General features: G+C 56.5%; 2 protein-coding genes across 3 annotated transcripts; both read left to right on the top strand.

Moving 5' to 3' along the window:
- Positions 1-426: 426 nt before the first annotated feature.
- On the top strand, positions 427-4,390 carry IZUMO1 (izumo sperm-oocyte fusion 1). Of its 2 annotated transcripts, none has more exons than XM_008154523.3 (9): positions 427-1,062; positions 1,481-1,555; positions 1,914-2,000; positions 2,236-2,256; positions 2,659-2,739; positions 2,925-3,025; positions 3,267-3,420; positions 3,744-3,981; positions 4,238-4,390. In XM_008154523.3, exons 1-9 carry the CDS (start codon positions 828-830, stop codon positions 4,371-4,373), a joined length of 1,128 nt encoding a protein of 375 aa, XP_008152745.3. In that variant the 5' UTR covers positions 427-827; the 3' UTR covers positions 4,374-4,390. The 2 variants fall into 2 exon arrangements, with proteins under 2 accessions (XP_008152745.3, XP_027985404.2); XM_028129603.2 differs by having other exon boundaries at positions 429-1,062; positions 3,744-4,001; positions 4,238-4,327.
- A 291-nt stretch (positions 4,391-4,681) lies between these two features.
- On the top strand, positions 4,682-18,977 carry RASIP1 (Ras interacting protein 1). Its single transcript, XM_054711097.1, has 12 exons — positions 4,682-4,777; positions 5,016-5,156; positions 5,667-6,352; positions 8,630-8,982; positions 12,410-13,063; positions 13,759-13,796; positions 14,260-14,411; positions 14,530-14,633; positions 15,793-16,036; positions 16,232-16,404; positions 17,865-18,012; positions 18,580-18,977. Exons 2-12 carry the CDS (start codon positions 5,020-5,022, stop codon positions 18,777-18,779), a joined length of 2,889 nt encoding a protein of 962 aa, XP_054567072.1. The 5' UTR covers positions 4,682-4,777; positions 5,016-5,019; the 3' UTR covers positions 18,780-18,977.
- The last annotated feature ends 584 nt before the right edge of the window (positions 18,978-19,561 follow it).

The raw sequence follows: 19,561 nt of genomic DNA, 5'->3' as shown, positions 1-19,561 counted from the left end.
GCTGAGTTTAATTCCTGAACTACATTCCCCATAATGCTATGGGGTCGGCCGCGGCGCTCCGGAGAGAGACCGGGGGCCTTCTGGGAGTTCTATTCCCAGGGCTGGGAAGGGCCGCTTCTCGCGTCCTCCTATGTCGACGCCGGGGTCTTGGGCATCTAGTTGGGAGCTTGGGTCCTGGGGCCCGGGTTGGGGAGGGAGATGAGGCCGGAATTCCTTTCCTCGTGACTGGAACGCCGGAGCCGAAGGGGCTCTTCTTCGATCAATGCTGGGAAAGTTCCGGTCTAAATGGCGGCCGCCTCTGTGACATCAAAGCACGATAGGCGGGGACTCCCTTTGTTGCGGTCCAATCAGACTCAGAGTGTAGCTTCTGGGCGGGGCCAGGGAAAGCCCCCAGGGAGGGGCTCTTGGGAATTCGGGGCTCCAAATAGGAAGTTAGAAGACGGGGGCTGTGGGTGTACCTTGCGGATAGGGGCGAACCGTGTCAAATGCTCCCTATGCCACGCAACCAACCTCGCCCTCGCCCTCGCCCCTAACAAACCCTCAGTTTTAGTAATGGGAAAATATTAGAGTGGAAGGAAGGTCCTCCTCTCTCAAAGCCCTCAGAACCTGGAGTCGGATCTTCAGCGAAGCTTAGTGCTTGAGAGCACAAGACTCTGGAGTCCAGATCGGGCCGTGGCTGATTAGGGTGCATCGGGACTCCTCCTTTTCCTAACGAGAAGTGTGCGTCCTGCAAATCGGGGGTCCATTAGTTTCGTTTAGGGCTCACCTCCTCCGGGAGAGAAAGGACTTTCCCCGGAGGTGGGCGTGGATTGAACGCTCTGGCCTCGATGGGGCCGCGGTTTCCCCTCCTGGTGGCCGCGCTGGGCAGCTGCCTGCTTCCTGCCCTGGGTTGTCTCGTTTGTGATAAAAGGGTCCTGGATGCGCTAAAGTCCTTGGAGACGGATTACCTGCCTGACCACCTGGGGGCTGAGCATCACAAAAACGTGATGGAGAAGTTGAAGGCTGGCATGAAGGATTTCGAGAACCTGCAGCTTGAGGATGAGAGCTTTTATGGGGTCATTGGTGAGGGACAGGCAGAGCCGGGACTCCTGGGTCCTGGGAAAGGAGGGGTCTGGGACCAGGGTTGCTGGGTGCAGGGGTGAGAGGGCTGTAGACAGAGTCTTCTGGGTTTGGGAATGGAGTAGGCTTGGGTACAGATTTAGAGGGTTTCCCCAGGGCTGGCAAATATTGTGTTCCCCTACTCCTGAGCCTGCAATTTTATGCAACAAAACTACAATTCCCAGAAAGCAACAGGCGGATAATCCCCCTAACCAGGCCTATCCTTGCCCAGTGGCCCCATGGGTATTGTAGTTTCTAAAACTAGGTGAGCCCTCGATGCAGTAACACTGGAATCTGAGATTCTGTTCTCTCCTCCCCTCCCCGCCCCCCCACCCCCCCAAAACACACACACACACACACACACACACACACACACACACAGATGACCCCACACTGGAAAAGGGAACCTGGAGTTTTCTGAAGGACCTGAAACGCATCACGGACAGTGACGTAAAAGGTACATGCATGGAGGGTGCAGGGGAGGGGCTCCAGAATCTCTCAGGGAAGTGATGGATGGTGATGCCTGGTTAGGTACTGGGCTCTGGAACCAGACTGCCTAGGTTCAGTTCCTGGCTCTGCCACTTCCTAGCTGTGTGGCCTTGCAGCTCCGTCACCCTAAAATGGACACCACACCAGTGCTCTCGTCCCACTTGTTGCTTAGCCAGTATGTTAAGTGGCCATTCAGTTTCACTGTTCTTCACGGAGAAGCCAAAAAGCAGAGCGCCAGGCTCTGCAGACAGAGACACACTTCCTGTACCTCACTCACACCTGGAAGCGGGGTGGGGACCGCTCTGCTTCATCCTGCTTCTTCCCAGGTGAGCTCCTCGTGAAGGAGCTGTTCTGGATGTTGAAACAGCAAAAGGAGATCTTGGCCAGACACGTTTCTCTGTTCCAAAAAGATGGTGAGGGAAGATGGGAGTCCTGGACCCCCAGCCCCTTCATAGTCCAAGAGTCCTTGTCCCCAGCCCCTTGCTTCTCCAAGTTTGGTCCCTCAGCTCTCCCAACCCTCCTCCCTCAGACCCAGGGGTTCAGGCACCCAGGTCCTTCCTCCCGCAAAGCTGGGAGTCCCTACCCTTGCCCCCTCTCTCATCCCCTTTAACTTAAAAACACCATTGTCTTTTTTCTCTTCCGAGGCAGTTCTCTGTCCCAACAAATGTGGTGAGTGTGGGTTATGGGAGCTGGTCCTCTTTCCCTCATCCCTACCCAGCCTTTCTCCTCCCCCTGCTGGGTCTCGGTGTTTCTTCCCTGCGCCTGCGAGGTTCCGGGTCTCCAGCATTCCTTCTGCACCAAGGCCATCTGGGGGAGCACTCTTTCCTGAGCCTGGTTAGATCCCGGCTTCCTACCGAGCTGCGCTCGAGCCCTGCCCTGCCCTGCCCTGCCCCGCCCTGCCCTGCCCTGCCCTGGCCGTGGCCTGCCCTGCCCATGGCCTGCCCTGGCCGTGGCCTGCCCTGCCCATGGCCTGCCCTGGCCGTGGCCTGCCCTGCCCATGGCCTGCCCTGGCCCTCTCCTTCGAGCCCCGCCTCTCAGTGGGCGCAGACAGCCTTGACCCTGCTCCTGCAGGTATGATGTTGCAGACTCTGACCTGGTGCGAAACCTGCGAGAAGAAGGTTCACGCTTGTCGGAAGAACGCGAATTGTGGGGGTGCGAGCTGGGCCCAAGAGGAGGGGTTGGCGCCAAGGGGGCGGAGCCAGAGGCGTGACTGAGTATAGCGAAGGCCCAGACCACCGTCAGCTGAAGAGAAAAGGCGGGGCTGACCCAGTGGAGGGGAGTTGGGGGAAGGCCAAGAGCCACAAAGGAGCACCCCCCTGTAACCCCCCTCTCCCCAGAGCGCAGCGTCAAGGTCCATGAAATGGAAGACATGATCCTGGACTGTGAGCTCAACTGGCATCACGCCTCTGAAGGCCTGAAGGATTACAGCTTTTACAGGGTGGGGCCCTCCAACCCTGCACCCCTGAACTCCAGGTCCATCAGGCCTGTGTGAACCCTGTCTCACAATCCCCATGACCTACTAGGTTTGGCTGCCAATGACCCCGTCCTTCGGGACCCTATACCCTGACCAGTACCCAGGACTCCCATCTCCCCCACTGAGACCCGTAACCTTCTCACCCCTGTACTCCCCCGACCCCTGAACTCCCCAGGCCTCTGTGACCCCTTGAGCTTGGGTCTAGGTTTGGAAGAACAAAACTGAGAGGTTGGTGTACAAGGGGACGGCGCCCACCCTGACCAAGCCCATGGTGAAGCCATCGGATGCGGGTACCTACCGCTGCCAGCTGAACACCGTGAAATCCGAGCCAGCCACCATCATCCATTATCAAGTCAGAGGTCAGTGCTGGGGCGTATGGGACTCAGGGGTCCGGGGTTGGGAGCGGTCTGCTTCAGGGGTGTGTGTGTGGGAATAACTTCCTGCCATGCCGCGGTGTGGATTTGGGCCGGGAGCGTGTCACTTACCGCCCCGAATGTGGCGCTGGCCACGTGGGCAGGGTTTCCTTCGGGGTGGGTTCGGGGTGGGTGCCGGCTACACGCCATGGGAGGCACGTTGATCACCTCCTGGTGGGGCTGGGTCCTGGGGGGGGGGCGGGCGGGGGCAGGGAGGGCTCGCCTTGGCTGTGCCTTCCCAGGATTATTCCTTTCTCCTCCTCTATCAGTGTTGCCCAAAAGAATAGTGGAGGAGACGCCGTCAACAAGCATCGTCCCGAACCAGGAGGACCTGGACATGGCCCTGGATGAGGTGACGTGGGCTCCCAACAAGTCGTCCACAACCATCCCGCCTCCGTCACCGTCCTCCGCGGCACCGACTCCGACCGTGGAGAACATGCTGAGAAGCCTCCTGGTGGGGCTGCTGATCTGGGGCTTTGTGGTGCTGATAGCCAGCATCGTCATCTTGTGAGCAGCCTGCTGAGGAAGTGAGGGTTACGGAGTGAGGGGCGGGGCTTCCAATGCTGAGTTGGGTCTGGGAGCTGTGGAAACCCTGAGAGCTGGCCTGCCACGGGGGGTGGGGGGTGGGGGGTGGGGGGTATAAAACAAGTTGGGGCTCACCTAGGAGGGCGAAGAAGCTCTGATAGCTGCTAGAATAAGATCGAATATCTACGGAGGCTGGGGTCTGATCCGGTTGGGCTGTTTGCACCCCACTGTCTCCCAGGATGCTCTGCTATTGGTCCGAGAAAAATCCTGGATACTTCATTGATTCCATCAAGTCCTGGGTCAGCACTGCCAAGGAGGCTGCTCAGAGCCCCAAGGTTCCAGAGAAAAAGGCCAAAAAATCTAGGAGCCAATAAAGATTTATTTGATTGTTTAAGAATCTGACTCACTCCTCCATTCTGATCTCAACTCTTGGTTCCCCCGAGCGCAGAGAGGTCTGGGGACGAGTCTCCTATCAGAGGGAGGAGGGGCTGGAGCCAGGCCCTGGGGGTCCTGGCAGGGCCCAAGGGCCGCAGTGTGAGCCAGAACTAAGGAGTGGGGCAGAGCCAGGGCCACCCAGATCTCCTCCTCCAGGCCCGGTCCCCTCACAGGACGCCCCCTCCCCGCTCTTCCTGCCCGGTTTCCTCTTGCCTTTTCCTGTCCCCCACCCAGTGCTGGGAGCTGGGGCAGAGGAAAGGCTGAACGGGAGCCGTGGGGTCGGGAACAGACCCAGGCCTACGGAGCCAGGGCCCCCCGGGGTGCTGCTGGGACCCGAAGCAGGGTAAGAGCCCGGGACCCAGGAGTCCAGATCCCTCCTCCCTCAGATCCAGGACTCAGTCCTCAGCCACTTCCCGTCCCACACCCAGGAGTCCAGGCTCCCTTCCCGTTCCTCTACCCAGACTCAGGAGTCTGGGCCCCTAGCCCCCTCCAGGTTCTGACCCAAGTCCAGGCCCCCCTTCCAGCCCATTCCCCACGGACTCAAAGCCTCAGGAGCTGGGGCCTTGCCCACCCTCCCGTAGGGCCATGCTATCTGGTGAGCGGAAGGAGGGCGGGAGCCCCCGCTTCGGGAAGCTGCATCTCCCAGTGGGCCTTTGGATCAATTATCCCAGGAAGCAGCTGGCCAAGCTGGGGCGGCGCTGGCCCAGCGCAGCCTCTGTCAAGTGAGTGCCCTCCTCCCCGGAACTCCTGCCCCTGCCCCGTCGGCCTCGTGCCTGTCCTGGTCCATGACCCAGTCCCTGCACTAGGCAGTGCCAGGGCCTCTGAATGGGCTGGCGGTGGGGAGGACACAGTGGGCCACAGCGATCCAGGGCCCGGGTGGGGGCAGTGCTGGGCGTGGTCACAGGGTGGGGACCCAGAAGGAGGTGGGTTGGATTCCCTTCTTTCCCTGATCACCTTTTGAGATCCCCGTCGGTGGGACTCGCCTACTTATTTATTTATTTCCTCTCTTTCCTTGTCCGGCTTCTGCCCACCTCTCATCTCCATACGCCCTACGCTTCTCCCCTTTCTGTCCGTCTCTGTCCCGTCTCAATGGGTCTCTGTCACCCCGTCTCTGGGTCTCTGTCCCCTCCCCACCCCCCAACCTGGGTCTTTGCCCACCTCCCTCCTTCTCTCACTCCCGCGTCTCTGCGTGTCTCTCTCCCCCGCATCTCCGCTCCTCGGCGGGCTCCCAGGTCTTCCTCTTCAGACACGGGGAGCCGCAGCAGCGAGCCGCTGCCCCCGCCGCCGCCGCACGTGGAGCTGCGGCGAGTGGGCGCGGTGAAGGCGGCCGGGGGAGCCTCGGGGAGTCGCGCCAAGCGCATCTCCCAGCTCTTCCGGGGCTCGGGGACCGGGGTCGCGGGATCAGGCGTTGCGGGAGGTCCCGGGACCCCGGGGAGCGCGCAGCGCTGGGCCAGCGAGAAGAAGCTGCCCGACTTGGCGGCGGGCGTGGCCCCCGAGCCCCCCCTGGCCAACCGCGCCACTGCGCCCCCGGGGGTCCTCAAGATCTTCGGCGCCGGGCTGGCGTCGGGCGCTAACTACAAGAGTGTGCTGGCCACGGCGCGCTCCACGGCCCGCGAGCTGGTGGCCGAGGCGCTGGAGCGCTATGGGCTGGCCGGCAGCCCCGGCGGCGGCCCCGGCGAGAGCAGCTGCGTGGACGCCTTCGCGCTGTGCGACGCGCTGGGCCGGCCCGCGGCGGGCGGCCTGGGGAACGGCGAGTGGCGCGCGGAGCACCTGCGCGTGCTGGGCGACGCGGAGCGCCCGCTGCTGGTGCAGGAGCTGTGGCGGGCGCGGCCGGGCTGGGCGCGGCGTTTCGAGCTACGTGGCCGCGAGGAAGCTCGCCGCCTGGAGCAGGAGGCTTACGGGGCTTCCGACGGCGAAGGTGAGGCGGCCCGCGGGGCCTCGGGGGCGGGGCCTCGGGGGCGGGGCCTGCGGACAGGGGCTGGAGCTGACCCAGGGGCGGGGCCAGGCGGAGGGATGGGCCGGGCTTGGGGGCGGGGCCAGGCGGAGGGATGGGCCGGGCTTGGGGGCGGGGCCAGGGCGAGGCAGGCCTGCAGGGCTGGAAGCGAAGCCCCTGGAAAGGGACTGGGCGGGACCTATAGCACGGAGTCAAGCGGAGGAAAGGTTGGGCTCGGACCCGGGTCAGCCAGAGGTGCTAGGCCAGAGCCCTGGGGATAAGTGCAGCGTCCGTGGGCGGGGCCTCTGGTGCTGGGGCGGGGCCTGCAGAATAGCGGAGCCTGGAGCTAGAGGTGTTGGGCGGGGCGGGTGAGCGGCGTGGGTTCCGGAGGCAGGAGGCCTCTCAGAGCTGTAGTTCCTGAGGGCAGGCAGCCCTTGGCGGATGGAGACTAGAAGGGGGCGGGACCTGGAGCGCGAGAAAGGGGCGGCCAGATCAAAGCCTGGGGTGGGCGGAGCCTCAGAGGGGCGGGCCTTGGAGCTGGGGGCCTGAAGCAGGGTTGGCTTCCAAGTCTGAGCGCTGGGGCTGGAGGGTGGAGACCAGGGAAGATGGGGCCTGGAACTGGAGGTGGTGCCTTTGGTGAAGTGGCCAGTGTGGGGCAGAGCCTGGCAGGAGTGGGGCCAGGCTCACAGGGCTAGGGGCTGCTCACGGAGTCCTGTCACCTCTTTTCTGTTTCCGAGTCCCCTTTTGGGAGACAGAGTGGTGTGGCAGTGAAGCTCACTGGCTTTGAACTCAAGCTGAGATTCCAGCCCGTCCTTAGCCAGTTAAAGTCAGCAAAGTGCTAGAAGATTCAACGAGATAGTGTATAGAGTTTTAGCCCAGTGCTTGGCACATTAGTTGCTTAATAGGAAATGACAATTATAACTATCATTGTCTTTTTAAAAATATATATTTTATTGATTTTTTACAGAGAGGAAGGGAGAGGAATAGAGAGTTAGAAACATTGATGGGAGAGAAACATGGATCAGCTGCCTCCTGCACGCCTCCCACTGGGGATGTGCCCGCAACCAAGGTACATGCCCTTGACCGAATCGAACCTGGGACCTTTCAGTCCGCAGGCCGACGCTCTATTCACTGAGCAAAACCGGTTAGGGCTATCATTGTCTTTTTAAAAAATATGTGTTTAGCCCTAGCCAGTTTGGCTTCAGTGGACAGAGCGTCGGCCTGCGGACTGAAGGGTCCCGGGTTCGATTCCGGTCACGGGCACTTATCTTAGTTGCAGGCTCCTCCCCTGGTCTGGCTGGTGCAGGAGGAAACCAGTCAATGTGTTCCTCTCACATTGATATGTTCCCCTGTCTTTCCCTTTCTCTTCCACTCTCCCTAAAACTAAATGAAAAATCATCCTCGGGTGAGGATTTTAAAAAAAAATGTTTTTATTGATTTTTAGAGAGAGAGAGGAAGGGGGAGGGATAGAGAGATAGGAACACCGATGAGAGGAACGTCATGGCTACCTCCTGCATGCCCCCTACTAGGGATGGAGCCTGCAACCCGGCATGTGCCTTGACTGGGAATCGAACCGGTGACTTCTTGGTTCCTGAGTTGATGCTCAACCGCTGAGCCACACTGGCTGGGCCATCATTGTCTTTTTTTCTTTTCTTTTTCTTTCTTTTTAAAGTATTCTTCAAAAAGCATTCATTGGGCACCTACTCTGGGCCACACATTATTTAGGACCCTGGGAGAATACAATGGGGACATTGACCGGTGAAGTTCCCACCCTCCTCGATTGTACAGCCTCTTGCGAAACACATCAGTTCACAGGTTCACCTCATCCCCTAGGCGCCTACTGTATGCCAGGGCCGTGCTGGGCCCAGACCGAGCCCGACGTGCCCAGGGGTGCCATTCTCTGCTTCAACTCGGAATGTCAGGGACGGGTGTTCTGTACCCATGGGGCAGGGTCTGCTCTGTTCACAGCAAAGTCCCTGGTGGCCAGAACAGAGCCCAGCACATACTAGAGGCTCAAAATGCAGTAGTTGAAAGAATGAATGCGTTTCTGAGGTGAAAACTTAAAGATGGGGATGGGTAGGAGTCAGGCGGAAAAAACACATCCCAGGCACAGGGGACAGCAGAGGCAGCACCTAAACGTGGGAAGCAGCCCCATCTCCCCGGAGCCAGCACTTTGTCCCTCGATAACCGCCCCATTTCTGAGTCGGTCTCTCCATGTCGTTCTCCAGTTTCAGCCTCGTTGCTCTTCATCTCTCTCCGCAGGCACCGGCCCCGCCTTGTGGAGGCCACAGAAGAACCGCTCCCGGGCAGCGTCCGGTGGGGCGGCCCTGGCCAGCCCTGGCCCCGGGTCGGGGTCAGGGACCCCGGCTGGGTCGGGCAAGGAGCGCTCGGAAAATCTTTCTCTGCGGCGAAGCGTGTCGGAGCTCAGCCTGCAGGGCCGGCGGCGGCGGCAGCAGGAGCGCAGGCAGCAGGCGCTCAGCATGGCTCCGGGGGCAGCCGACGCCCAGATAGTGCCCACGGACCCCAGCGACTTCGACCAGCTGACCCAGTGCCTCATCCAGGCCCCCAGCAACCGGCCCTACTTCCTGCTGCTCCAGGGCTACCAGGATGCCCAGGTAAGCGCAGCCTCTCTCACCCAGAGAACCCTCTGCCCCACCCTTAGGCTACAGGGCGACGGAACTACAACCCCCAGAATCCCCTGGGTTACCGCATGCTGGAAGGTGTGGCCCCAGCGAGGTAGGAGATAGTGTAGGAGAGGATAGCGGGAGTGGAGGAGGATAGATGGCTGAGAAAGATACCCGGACAAGTAGGGAACAGTTGCCTTCATTCGAAATTGGGGAAAGCACTTGTCTTTCCCGCGGGAGGACGGAAGAGCCTAGTGTAGAAAGATCTCCGTAAAACTGCCTTGAGGGGGAGTAATGGCAGAGTCTGTCTGCTGGGTGAGCCTGGAGAGGAGCGGACTAATCCTTTTTTTCTTTAAAAAAAATTTTATATATATATATATATATATATATATATATATATATATATATATATATATATATATATATATAATTGATTTTTTTACAGAGAGGAAGCCAGAGGGAAAGTTAGAAACATTGATGCGAGAGAAACATCTATCAGCTGCCTCCTGCACACACACACACACCCATGTGCCCGCAACCAAGGTACACGCCCCCAACCGGAATTGAACCCGGGACCTTTCAGTCCGCAGGCCCACGCTCTATCCACTGAGCCAAATGGGTTAGGGCTACACTGGGCTGTTTTGACCATTATTGACGGGGGCAGGTGGTACTGATCTTTCTATTTGACACATGTGGGTGGCAGTAGACTTGAGTGTGAAGGAGCAGAGGAGGAGGAAGGGCTAGCAGTTGGGAGTTGGTGGGAAGTTATTTCATTCCTAGGACTGTAATGTGTTAGTGGAAATACTCATATTTCTGTGTGATGATTGGGAGAATCACCCGTATAGTGTTGTCTGCTTTGGGGCAGCCGAGCTCCACAGGTGCGGTTGGGATCCATGGGAGAGCCCGCTGAAGGTGGTGGAGCTGCCGAACAGTCCTGTTTTCACTGTCAGAGGGAGATCCAACGGGCTCCCAGCTTAGCTGCGTATGTGGGTGAGAGTTTAAGACTCTCCAGAGAAGAGCTTGCACAGAACAGAAGTCATTCCTTTGTTGACCAACAGGATGGGGCAAGTTCATTGTAGGAAGGGGTTTGCATATATTACAACAGCTCATTCCTCCAGGCGAGGTTGGAGAAAAAAAGGGTCTATTTTGGGAATGTGGTCCAATAGGAAGGATCTATTTGGGGAGTGTGGGACAGTCTTTTATGGGAAGAGGGGGAGCCATCGGAAACATCCATTCTTTTGGGTGAAGTTCATGAGAAATTCCTTTGTGAGAAAGAGGCTTTATGAGAAGCGTCCATTCCTTGGGAAAAGGAGTGAGAGGTGAGTCTGCTATAGAAAGGAATTTATTTGCGCTCCTCTGTTCATGGTGGCTGTAATCTGAGAGTTCACTGTGTCTGCGAAGAAAGCATCCCTTCTTGGAACAGGAGAGCCCATTTTAGAAAGGGGATATATATATATATATATATTATTTCAGAGAGGGAGATAGAAACCTCAATGATGAGAATCATTAATTGGCTACCTCCTGTATGGCCCCCACTGGGGATTGAGCCTGTAACCCAGGCATGTGCCCTTGATCAGAATCGAACCTGAGACCCTTCAGTCTGCAGGCCGATGCTCTATCCACTGAGCCAAACCAGCTAGGGCCAGATATTTTGGATCATTCCCTTCCTTTGACAGGGATGGGAAATGGGAGCGTCTACCTTCAGAAAGAGGTCAGACTGGAAAGGTCCGTTTTTTCTAGAGGCAGGTGAGCAAATCCATTGCAGGAGAGGGTTTCTTTGGCAAAGTCCGCCCGCTGGGTAAAGGTAGTGGGAGAGCTCCGTGTAGGAAGAGGATCTAGGAATAGCAGAATGACTGTTCTCGCAGACATGCATGGAGAACAGAAGGGTCTAATGTCAGAAGCGGATCAGACGGAGCTCTTCTGTTTTTATGGGATCGAGATGGGAGAGTCATTTTGAGGAAGGGGTCTTCTGCAACGCACCTCTTCCTTTGGTGGGTGCAGTGGGGCCCTCCATGAAAAGGGGGTCCTTGAAAACATCTGTTAATAAGGTGGGGTTCCTAGAAGTGCCCCTCCATGGAGATGTCCTTGGAAATGTCCTTTTTCGGGGGGGGGGGGAATATTGAGGGCATCCACTGATGGGAGAGCATCTTTGGAAACATCCATCATGGGAGAGGGGGTGATAGGTGAGTTCATTGTACGATTATGTCTCCTCAGAAGCGAGTCCATCATAGGGTGGGGGGGAAAGGAGAGTCCATTGCAGAAAGGGGGGTTTCCTTGGAAGTGTCCATTCATGGGGTGGAGATAATGGAAGAAATCTTTGCTCAAGGGGGGAGTCTCTTTAAAGGTACCCATTCCTTGCTTTAGGAATATTGAAAGAAACTATATTTAGAAGGGGGAATGTCTTTGGAAGCCTCCATCATGGGGGTGGAATGATGGGTAAGTGGGGCCAGGGGCAGGGAAATGGGAATGCTCCTTGGAGAAAGGTTTCCTTGGAAAGGTCCATTCTTTGGGGGGCGGGGGGGGGGTAATGGAATGTGCGCCCATTTTAGTAATGGGGGCACACTGTCCTTGGAAGTACCCATTCTTTGGGCTGGATCATTTGGAAAGAGTCCATTCAGAGGAGGTGAGACGATGGGAGAATCTACTGGAGAAAGATCTGGGAATCATCCATTTTTTGAGGGAGGGGAATGGTAGAGCCCATGTCAAGAATGGGTTTCCTGCCCCTCCTGTGTGGCTCAGTGGTTGAGTGTCGATCTATGAATTGGAAGGTCACGGTTAGATTCCCGGTCAGGGCACATGCCCCGTTTTTTGTGCTCGATCCCAGGTGTGAGGCATGCAGGAGACAGCCAATCAATGATTCTCTCTCATCATTGCTGTTTCTCTCTCTCTCCCCCTCTCCCTTCCTCTCTGAAATAATAATTTAAAAAAAGGCCGAAACCGGTTTGGCTCAGTGGATAGAGCGTCAGCCTGCGGACTAAGAGGTCCCAGGTTCGATTCTGGTCAAGGGCACATCCCCAGGATGTGCAGGAGGCAGCTGATTGATGGATTTTTACAGAGAGGAAGGGAGAGAGATAGAGTTAGATCTATCTCTCTCCCTCTATCTCTCTCCCTTCCTCTCTGTAAAAAAAAAATCAATAAAATGTATATATTTTTTAAAAATAAACAATTAAAAATAAAAATTAAAAAAAGACTTGGAAGTATAGGTCTTCAGGCTGGATGTTATGGGACAGTCCAGCATGCGAAGTGCCTTGAAGGGTCCACTCCGGGGGTGGGGTGGTTGGGGAGTCCTTTGGGGTCCCGGGAGACGGCCTTGGACGTGTTCGTGTGAGGGAGTTGATGGGAGTCAATGATAGGTGTCTTTGGAAGCACCCATTCACCCGGGGCCTGTGTCCTTAGTGCATCTTCGCCTCCCCTGCAGGACTTCGTGGTCTATGTGATGACGCGGGTGCAGCACGTGTTCGGCCGCGGCGGGAACTCCTCGGCCCGCGGTGGGTCCCCGGCCCCGTATGTGGACACCTTCCTCAACGCCCCCGACATCCTGCCGCGTCACTGCACGGTGCGCGCCGACCCCGAGTCCCCGGCCACGGTGCGCCCGTCCCGGGGAGCCCCGGTCACGCACAACGGCTGCCTCCTACTGCGGGAGGCCGAGCTGCACCCCGGCGACCTGCTGGGGCTGGGCGAGCACTTCCTGTTCATGTACAAGGACCCCCGCGTCGGGGGCTCGGGGCCCGCGCGGCCGCCGTGGCTGCCCGCGCGCCCCGGGGTCCCGCCTCCGGGCCCGGGCTGGGCCTTCTCCTGCCGCCTGTGCGGCCGCGGGCTGCAGGAGCGCGGCGAGGCGCTGGCCGCCTACCTGGACGGCCGCGAGCCCGTGCTGCGCTTCCGGCCGCGCGAGGAAGAGGCGCTGCTGGGGGAGATCGTGCGCACCGCGGCCGCGGGCGCCGGGGACCTGCCGCCGCTCGGGCCCGCCACGCTGCTGGCGCTGTGCGTGCAGCACTCGGCCCGGGAGCTGGAGCTGGGCCACCTGCCGCGCCTGCTGGGCCGCCTGGCCCGTCTGATCAAGGAGTCTGTCTGGGTGAGCGACCAAACCACTGCCGGGCTCCGCTTACGCCCCAGGCCCTGTGTCCAGCCTCCGCTGGCCACCTTGCACCCCAGTTTTGTCGTTGGGCGGGGAGAAACTACATCTCCCGTGGTGCCTCAGGAGGGGCTGGGGCTATAAAGCAAAGGGGTCGGATGGGAGGGATGCTGGGAGTTGTGGTTTCATCCGCTGTGCAGTGCCTACCTTTGCAGCTGTGGGATGAATGAAGAAACCATTCTGGGAGACGGAGATGTGGGGAGGGAGGAAGAGAACTCATTGTATGAAAAATTGGAAGAGATCATTTTGTGGGAAGTGAGGCAGGGATCTCACTGGGTCTGAAGTAGTGCGTGAGGCCATTCCTAGAGGCGAGGGAGAACAAACCTGGGAATGCCAGGGAGAAGCAATGAAGGGGTTGCACTCTAAAAAGCTTGAGCCTGTTAGACGATTTCGGAAGTTTCCTGGGGGTAAGAAGGAACTCTGTTAGAGAAGTGGACCTGGGGAAGAGAGACCGCTCGTAATCATAGAGGTGTGTGTTTTAAAAGACGAGGAGAGACCATTCCGAAGCTTGAGTCCATTTGAAAAGCGCGGAGAGTCTCCGTCTAAAAGGTGCTTCTAGAAAAAAATCTGGGTATTAACCCTGGTCCTGTCTCCCTGATCCCCCTCACTTTGACTCTAACCTTTTTGTTCCACAGGAAAAGATTAAGGAAATTGGTGACCGCCAGCCAGAGAAGTAAGAGAAATTCTGGGAGAAGCAACTAGAGCAGTGGTTCTCAACCTTCCTAATGCCGCGACCGTTTAATACAGCTCCTCATGTTGTGGTGACTCCCAACCATAACATTATTTTCGATGCTACTTCATAACTGTAATTTTGCTACTGTTATGAATCGTAATGCAAATATCTGATATGCAGGATGTCTTACGCAATGCCTGTGAAAGAGTCGTTTGACCCCCAAAGGGGTCTTGACCCACAGGTTGAGAACCGCTGAACTAGAGGGATGTGGGGGTTGGGGTTTGAGTCAGTTCTGTTCACTGGATGCATGTCATAGCCCAAGTTTCTGCTCTTTCTGCTTCTACTCAACTATTCCAGCTGTGAGATGGGGGTTAGATTCAATCCACAATGAGATGCAGATCTCGGGGTTTGGACACTATGGTGGGGTTGGGCAAGGATCACAGGTCCCATCCTCCTTCCCCAGCCACCCTGAGGGGGTCCCTGAGGAGCCCTTGACGCCCGAGGCTGTGTCCGTGGAGCTGCGGCCACTCATGCTGTGGATGGCCAACACCACAGAGCTGCTGAGCTTTGTGCAGGAGAAGGTGCTGGAGATGGAGAAGGAGGCTGACCAGGAGGGTGAGCTCGGACCCAGACCCCAGCCATTCCCAGCCCACTGCCATTCCCTGGACCTGGGGGCCCGGGCTCCTCTCTGCCAGCCTCTGGTTCTCCCTCTCACCCCCACGCCTATCCCCAGACCCACAGCTCTGCAATGACTTGGAATTATGTGATGAGGCCATGGCCCTCCTGGATGAAGTCATCATGTGTACCTTCCAGCAGTCTGTCTACTACCTCACCAAGGTTGGCCTTGACCTTTGCTTCCTGTTGGCATAACTAACTTCCCATTAGCTACATCACATCGCTCTGATGTCACTTCCGATTTGCCCTCCCAAGATTTCCTGCTTCTGACATCGCTTCCCGTTTTGTTATTCTGACATCACGCCCTGTTTGAGCCTACGTCACGTCCTGCCTTCTGGCCTCTCTTCCTGTCTCTGCACCCATCCCCTCTCGACAGTCTGGTCTCCCTACCTGATCATATCACTTTCCCAAGCTCCCTTTTCCTGAGTCAATTCTTCAGTCACTGATAGGTCGATAGATGGATCTATAGGCATATAGATATAGATTAAATAGTGTTAGCTACTGTCATTTAAACAAAAGGTCCTCTTTAACCAGCCCTCACTTCCTACTTCCTGTGTTTGCTGACCTCACTTTCTGTAACTGAATTCACTCCCTGTTCTGAGTCACAGACCTTTTTCTCTCTGGAGTGCCCGTCCTCCAGGACCTGTTTGCTGCCCCAGTTCCTCGCCACCACCCTTGACCTTCATATTGCTTCTTGGAATTATCAGGGTTTCTGGCGGATGGCGGACTTGATTCCCTGTCTGTAAAATGAAAGGGGACCTTTGGGGCAGATAGTCTATGTTCCTTGGGGAGCCTTGATTGGTGAACCCCTTTCCTCCTGCAGGCTTCACTTCCTGTACATCCCTGCCAAGTGTGGTTTGACTTTTTTTCTGGCTCTGACTTTATTTCCTGTCCTTGGCCTGATCTCACTTTCCACTGGCTGACTGCCACCCCACTCCCACTTCCTGACTCTCCATTCTTTTTCTTTCCTTCAGGAATTCTGGACAAATTCTTCTTTGACTAAAGGGGCCTCTTTGCTCAGTATCCTTTGTCCTCCTAGAGTTGTCTCTGTGGAGAATGAAAGTCCCGTAAGGCACCAGAGGTGGCCTGTAAATGCCCAAGAAACTCTGCAAAGCCTTTCTTAAGACCTGAGGCGCCCCAGGCCCGATGCACCCAACTGGAAAGTAGGAATTGACTCATGGAGATCTTTAGGGTGTTAAGGCAAAATGGACTACAATTCCCAGAAACCTTTGGTGGAGCTCCCCAGTATCTTCACATGCTGCTACCCTGACACTTCTGGGAGTTGTAGTCTGATCTTGTTTGCATCTCTGTATCTCCTCAGACTCTGTATTCAACGCTGCCAGCTCTCCTGGATAGTAACCCTTTCACAGCGGGGGCGGAGCTTCCCGGCCCTGGCGCAGAGCTGGAGGCCATGCCTCCGGGTTTGAGACCCACCCTGGGCGTGTTCCAGGCAGCTCTGGAACTGACCAGCCAGTGCGAGCTGCACCCGGACCTTGTGTCTCAGACTTTCGGCTACTTGTTCTTCTTCTCCAACGCGTCCCTTCTCAACTCACTGATGGAACGAGGTGAGCGTCAGATGGGGAAGGGCGAGGAGGCAGAGACAGGAGTCCCTGAGATCCAGGCCAAGTCAGACCCATCACAGGCTAAGACCTGGCTCTTAGGCACTCTGGACAGCGAGCTCCAGGCCCCACGCTGAAGGACGGGAAGGGCCTGGGAGGCAGGGTCTATGTACCCATTGCTGCTCATCCCTTCCCCCACAGGTCAAGGCCGACCTTTCTATCAGTGGTCTCGAGCTGTCCAAATCCGGACCAACCTGGACCTTGTCTTGGACTGGCTGCAGGGGGCCGGACTGGGAGACATTGCCATGGAGTTCTTCCGGAAACTCTCCATGGCCGTGAACTTGCTCTGTGTGCCTCGCACCTCCCTGCTCAAGGTGATTCCTGACCCCTGGCCCCTGGCTCTTCAGCCTGCTCCGTATTCAGCTTCCCCTTGGTCTTCCCTGGGCCTCCATGTTATTCCCAGTCCCAGCTCAGACACGATGGGTGATGCATGGGCAGTCCGAAGGAAATATCCAACAAGTGTCCAAACTGGGCTGCATCTGAATCTCAGTGCGGACTGATTAATAGTTTCCAGGACCCCCACCCTCAGACACACTGACTCAGGAAGTCGGGTATGAGACCAAGGAATGGGATAGTTAAAACACTCATTGGCCCTAACCGTCTTGGCTCAGTGGATAGAGCATATGCCCACAGACTGAAGGGTCCCAGGTTCGATTCCAGTTAAGGGCATGTACCTTGGTTGCAGGCAAGATCCCCAGTAGGGGTTGTGCAGGAGGCAGCTGATTGATGTTTCTAACTCCCTATCCCTCTTCCTTCCTCTCTGCAAAAATCAATAAAATATATTTTTAAAAAAACACACTCATTGAACATAAAACTACAGGCCAGGCACTGTTTAGCACTTCTGGTTGAATGCTAAGCCCCATGAAGTAGGTTACTAATGGACAATTTTTTCTCAGACAAGGAAACGGAGAATTAGGTAGGCTAGGCCACTTGACTTCATTTATTTATTTTTACTTGTCAAACCTGTACAGAGCATTTAATAAGCACCAGGCAGTGTTCTAAGTACTTTAGAGTCTTGCCATACTGAATCATTATAACAACCCTAGTAGTTCCTAATCTCCCCCGATTTACAGATGAGGAGAGCGAGGCTCAGTGACTTGCCAGAAGGTAATAAGTCACCAAACTGGAGTTTCTGACCCCAGGCAATCTGGGTCCAGCCTCTGGTTTTGACCACACTGATGATTCCGATGCCAGCTAGGTTAGGTGTGGAGATTTTCAAACAGACACAAAAAGTAGCCACAGTGGAATAATGAATCCCCAGGCACACACCACCAGCTTCAATACTAGGAAGGAATGGCTAAGTTCGTTTCTTCTCCGTCCCTGCCTACTCCTATCTTCATTTATTCTGCAGCAAATCACTTAAAAAATGTTTTTGTTAATTTCTAGAGAGGAAGGGAGAGGGTGAGAGAGAGAAACATCGATGTGAGAGAGACGCATTAATAGGTTGCCTTCTCTATACATCCTGACTGGGGATTGAACCTGGAACCTGGGAAGATGCCCTGACCATGACCTCCTGGTTCATGGGTCGATGCTCAACTACTGAGCAACACCAGCTCAGCAGCAAATCACATTTTTTTAAAAAGCTGAGTGCATACCCTTCCCGACCATCACTTCAGTGACAACCAGGCTTCACAGTGTCCCCAAGACATTGCACCTCCTTGCAGAGACACCAGTACCTCCCACTACATCCAGCCCCTTTATGGAGGGCTCTCTATTTAGGATTTCTCAGCTGCTCCACAATGACCACAGACTTCTCACCTCATCTTCCCGCCAGGCTTCCTGGAGCAGTCTACGAACTGACCACCCCACGCTGACCCCTGCTCAGCTCCACCATCTGCTCAGCCACTACCAGCTGGGTCCTGGCCGCGGGCCCCCACCTGCCTGGGAGCCCCTCCCTGCAGACCGGGATGCTGTGGACACAGGCGAGGAGAAGTGGGGACAGGCACTGGGGCTATCGGCTTTCTTCTGTCCTTGGGACCTAGGAATCCATAGCCCCAGCCCCTTCCTCCTTCTTACTCAGGATTTGGACCCCTAGTCCTCTCCTCCCCCAGTACCTAAGTGCTGTACCTCAATCCCCTTCTCCCTAGGATACAGGACTTCAAGCCCCCAGCTCCCTCTTTTTTTCCTAGGGGTTCAGACCCCCAGTTTCTTTCCCCTACAAACTGCCCTCCCCGTCATCCAGGAGTCCCGGCTCCAGGCCCTCCACTCGAAGGAATCCGTAAAACTAAATTCCAGCCCTTCCTCCCTCGTGGACCCAAGAACCCAACTACATCGCCCGTTTCCCAGGCAACGGTGGCCTTTTATAGTGTGGACTACAACTCCCATGATGCTTGGGAACTCCAAGAGTCGCGTTGGAGTGGACCCCGCTCTAAGAGTTGCTGGGGGTTTTAAGTTTTCCTTTCTTCGGACGTGACACAGCCTCGCTTCTCTCCGACACTGCTGCCTAACGCCCATTTTCATAACTTAACTCTGCGTTTTCGGTCTCATAGGGGACATCTTCGAAAGCTTCTCCTCCCATCCTCCCCTCATCCTGCCCTTGGGCAGCTCGCGCCTGCGCCTCACCGGGCCGGTGACGGACGACGCCTTGCACCGTGAACTGCGCAGACTCCGCCGCCTCCTCTGGGATCTTGAGCAGCAGGAACTGCCGGCCAACCACCGCCACGGACCTCCTGTGGCCACGCCTCCTTGAAAACCAATAGCAAACGAGCGCGCGAGCCTTGAAAATTCTTGGATTACTACTCATTGGAGCCCTCCTGAGCGCAGAACTTTCTGGGAGTTGTAGTTCTTTTCCCGCTTGGAATGCTGGGAGTTTGAGTTTTTGGGTCGTAGAGGATGGGACGGTGGGTAGATGGGTTTGGGATTTGAGTGCCAGGAGCAATAAAGGTATCTGTGGTATAAAGGTATTGACAACGTCTCACTTGTTAAGACCCGGAAACGTTAGTGATGATTTTCTGCGGAATATAGCACTCGGGCCCTTGCCTGGGGCACTGGGCTCTTGCCCACTCCGAGGAGGTATTTATAACCACGGCCTCAGCTTGCCCTCTTGCACGTAATCCAACCCGGGAGCACGGGGGCCTCCCACGAATCTCGGGACAGAGCTTGTAAGCTTGCTCTGCCAAATATCAGGCCCTCCGGCCTGCCACTGGGAACCAGCCATCCTCGAGGGTTTGTTTATTTTATTTTTTTTCATGCTCTCGTTTTGATCCCCAAAGCCCATCCTCGAGCCCCCTCCTCCCTCAGACCCAGGAGTCGGTTCCCAGCCCATTCTGGACCTTTCTGTCTGTCAGGCACACTGCCCAGTCCCCACACTTCTAGTCCCTATTCCCAGCATCCGGAAGTCTGGGCTCCCTGCCCACTCCTCACACCCAGGAGCCCAGGCCCCGCCCACTTTCCTTCAAACCCAGGAATCCAGGTCCCTTTCCCCCTCCTTCAGGCCCGGGAGTCCGGGAATCCAGTTGAACTTTTCACTCC

The sequence above is a fragment of the Eptesicus fuscus genome, chromosome 21, assembly GCF_027574615.1.
Source record: "Eptesicus fuscus isolate TK198812 chromosome 21, DD_ASM_mEF_20220401, whole genome shotgun sequence".
In the NCBI taxonomy this organism is placed as follows: Eukaryota; Metazoa; Chordata; class Mammalia; order Chiroptera; family Vespertilionidae; genus Eptesicus; species Eptesicus fuscus.
This window is presented reverse-complemented; position numbering and strand designations above follow the sequence as displayed.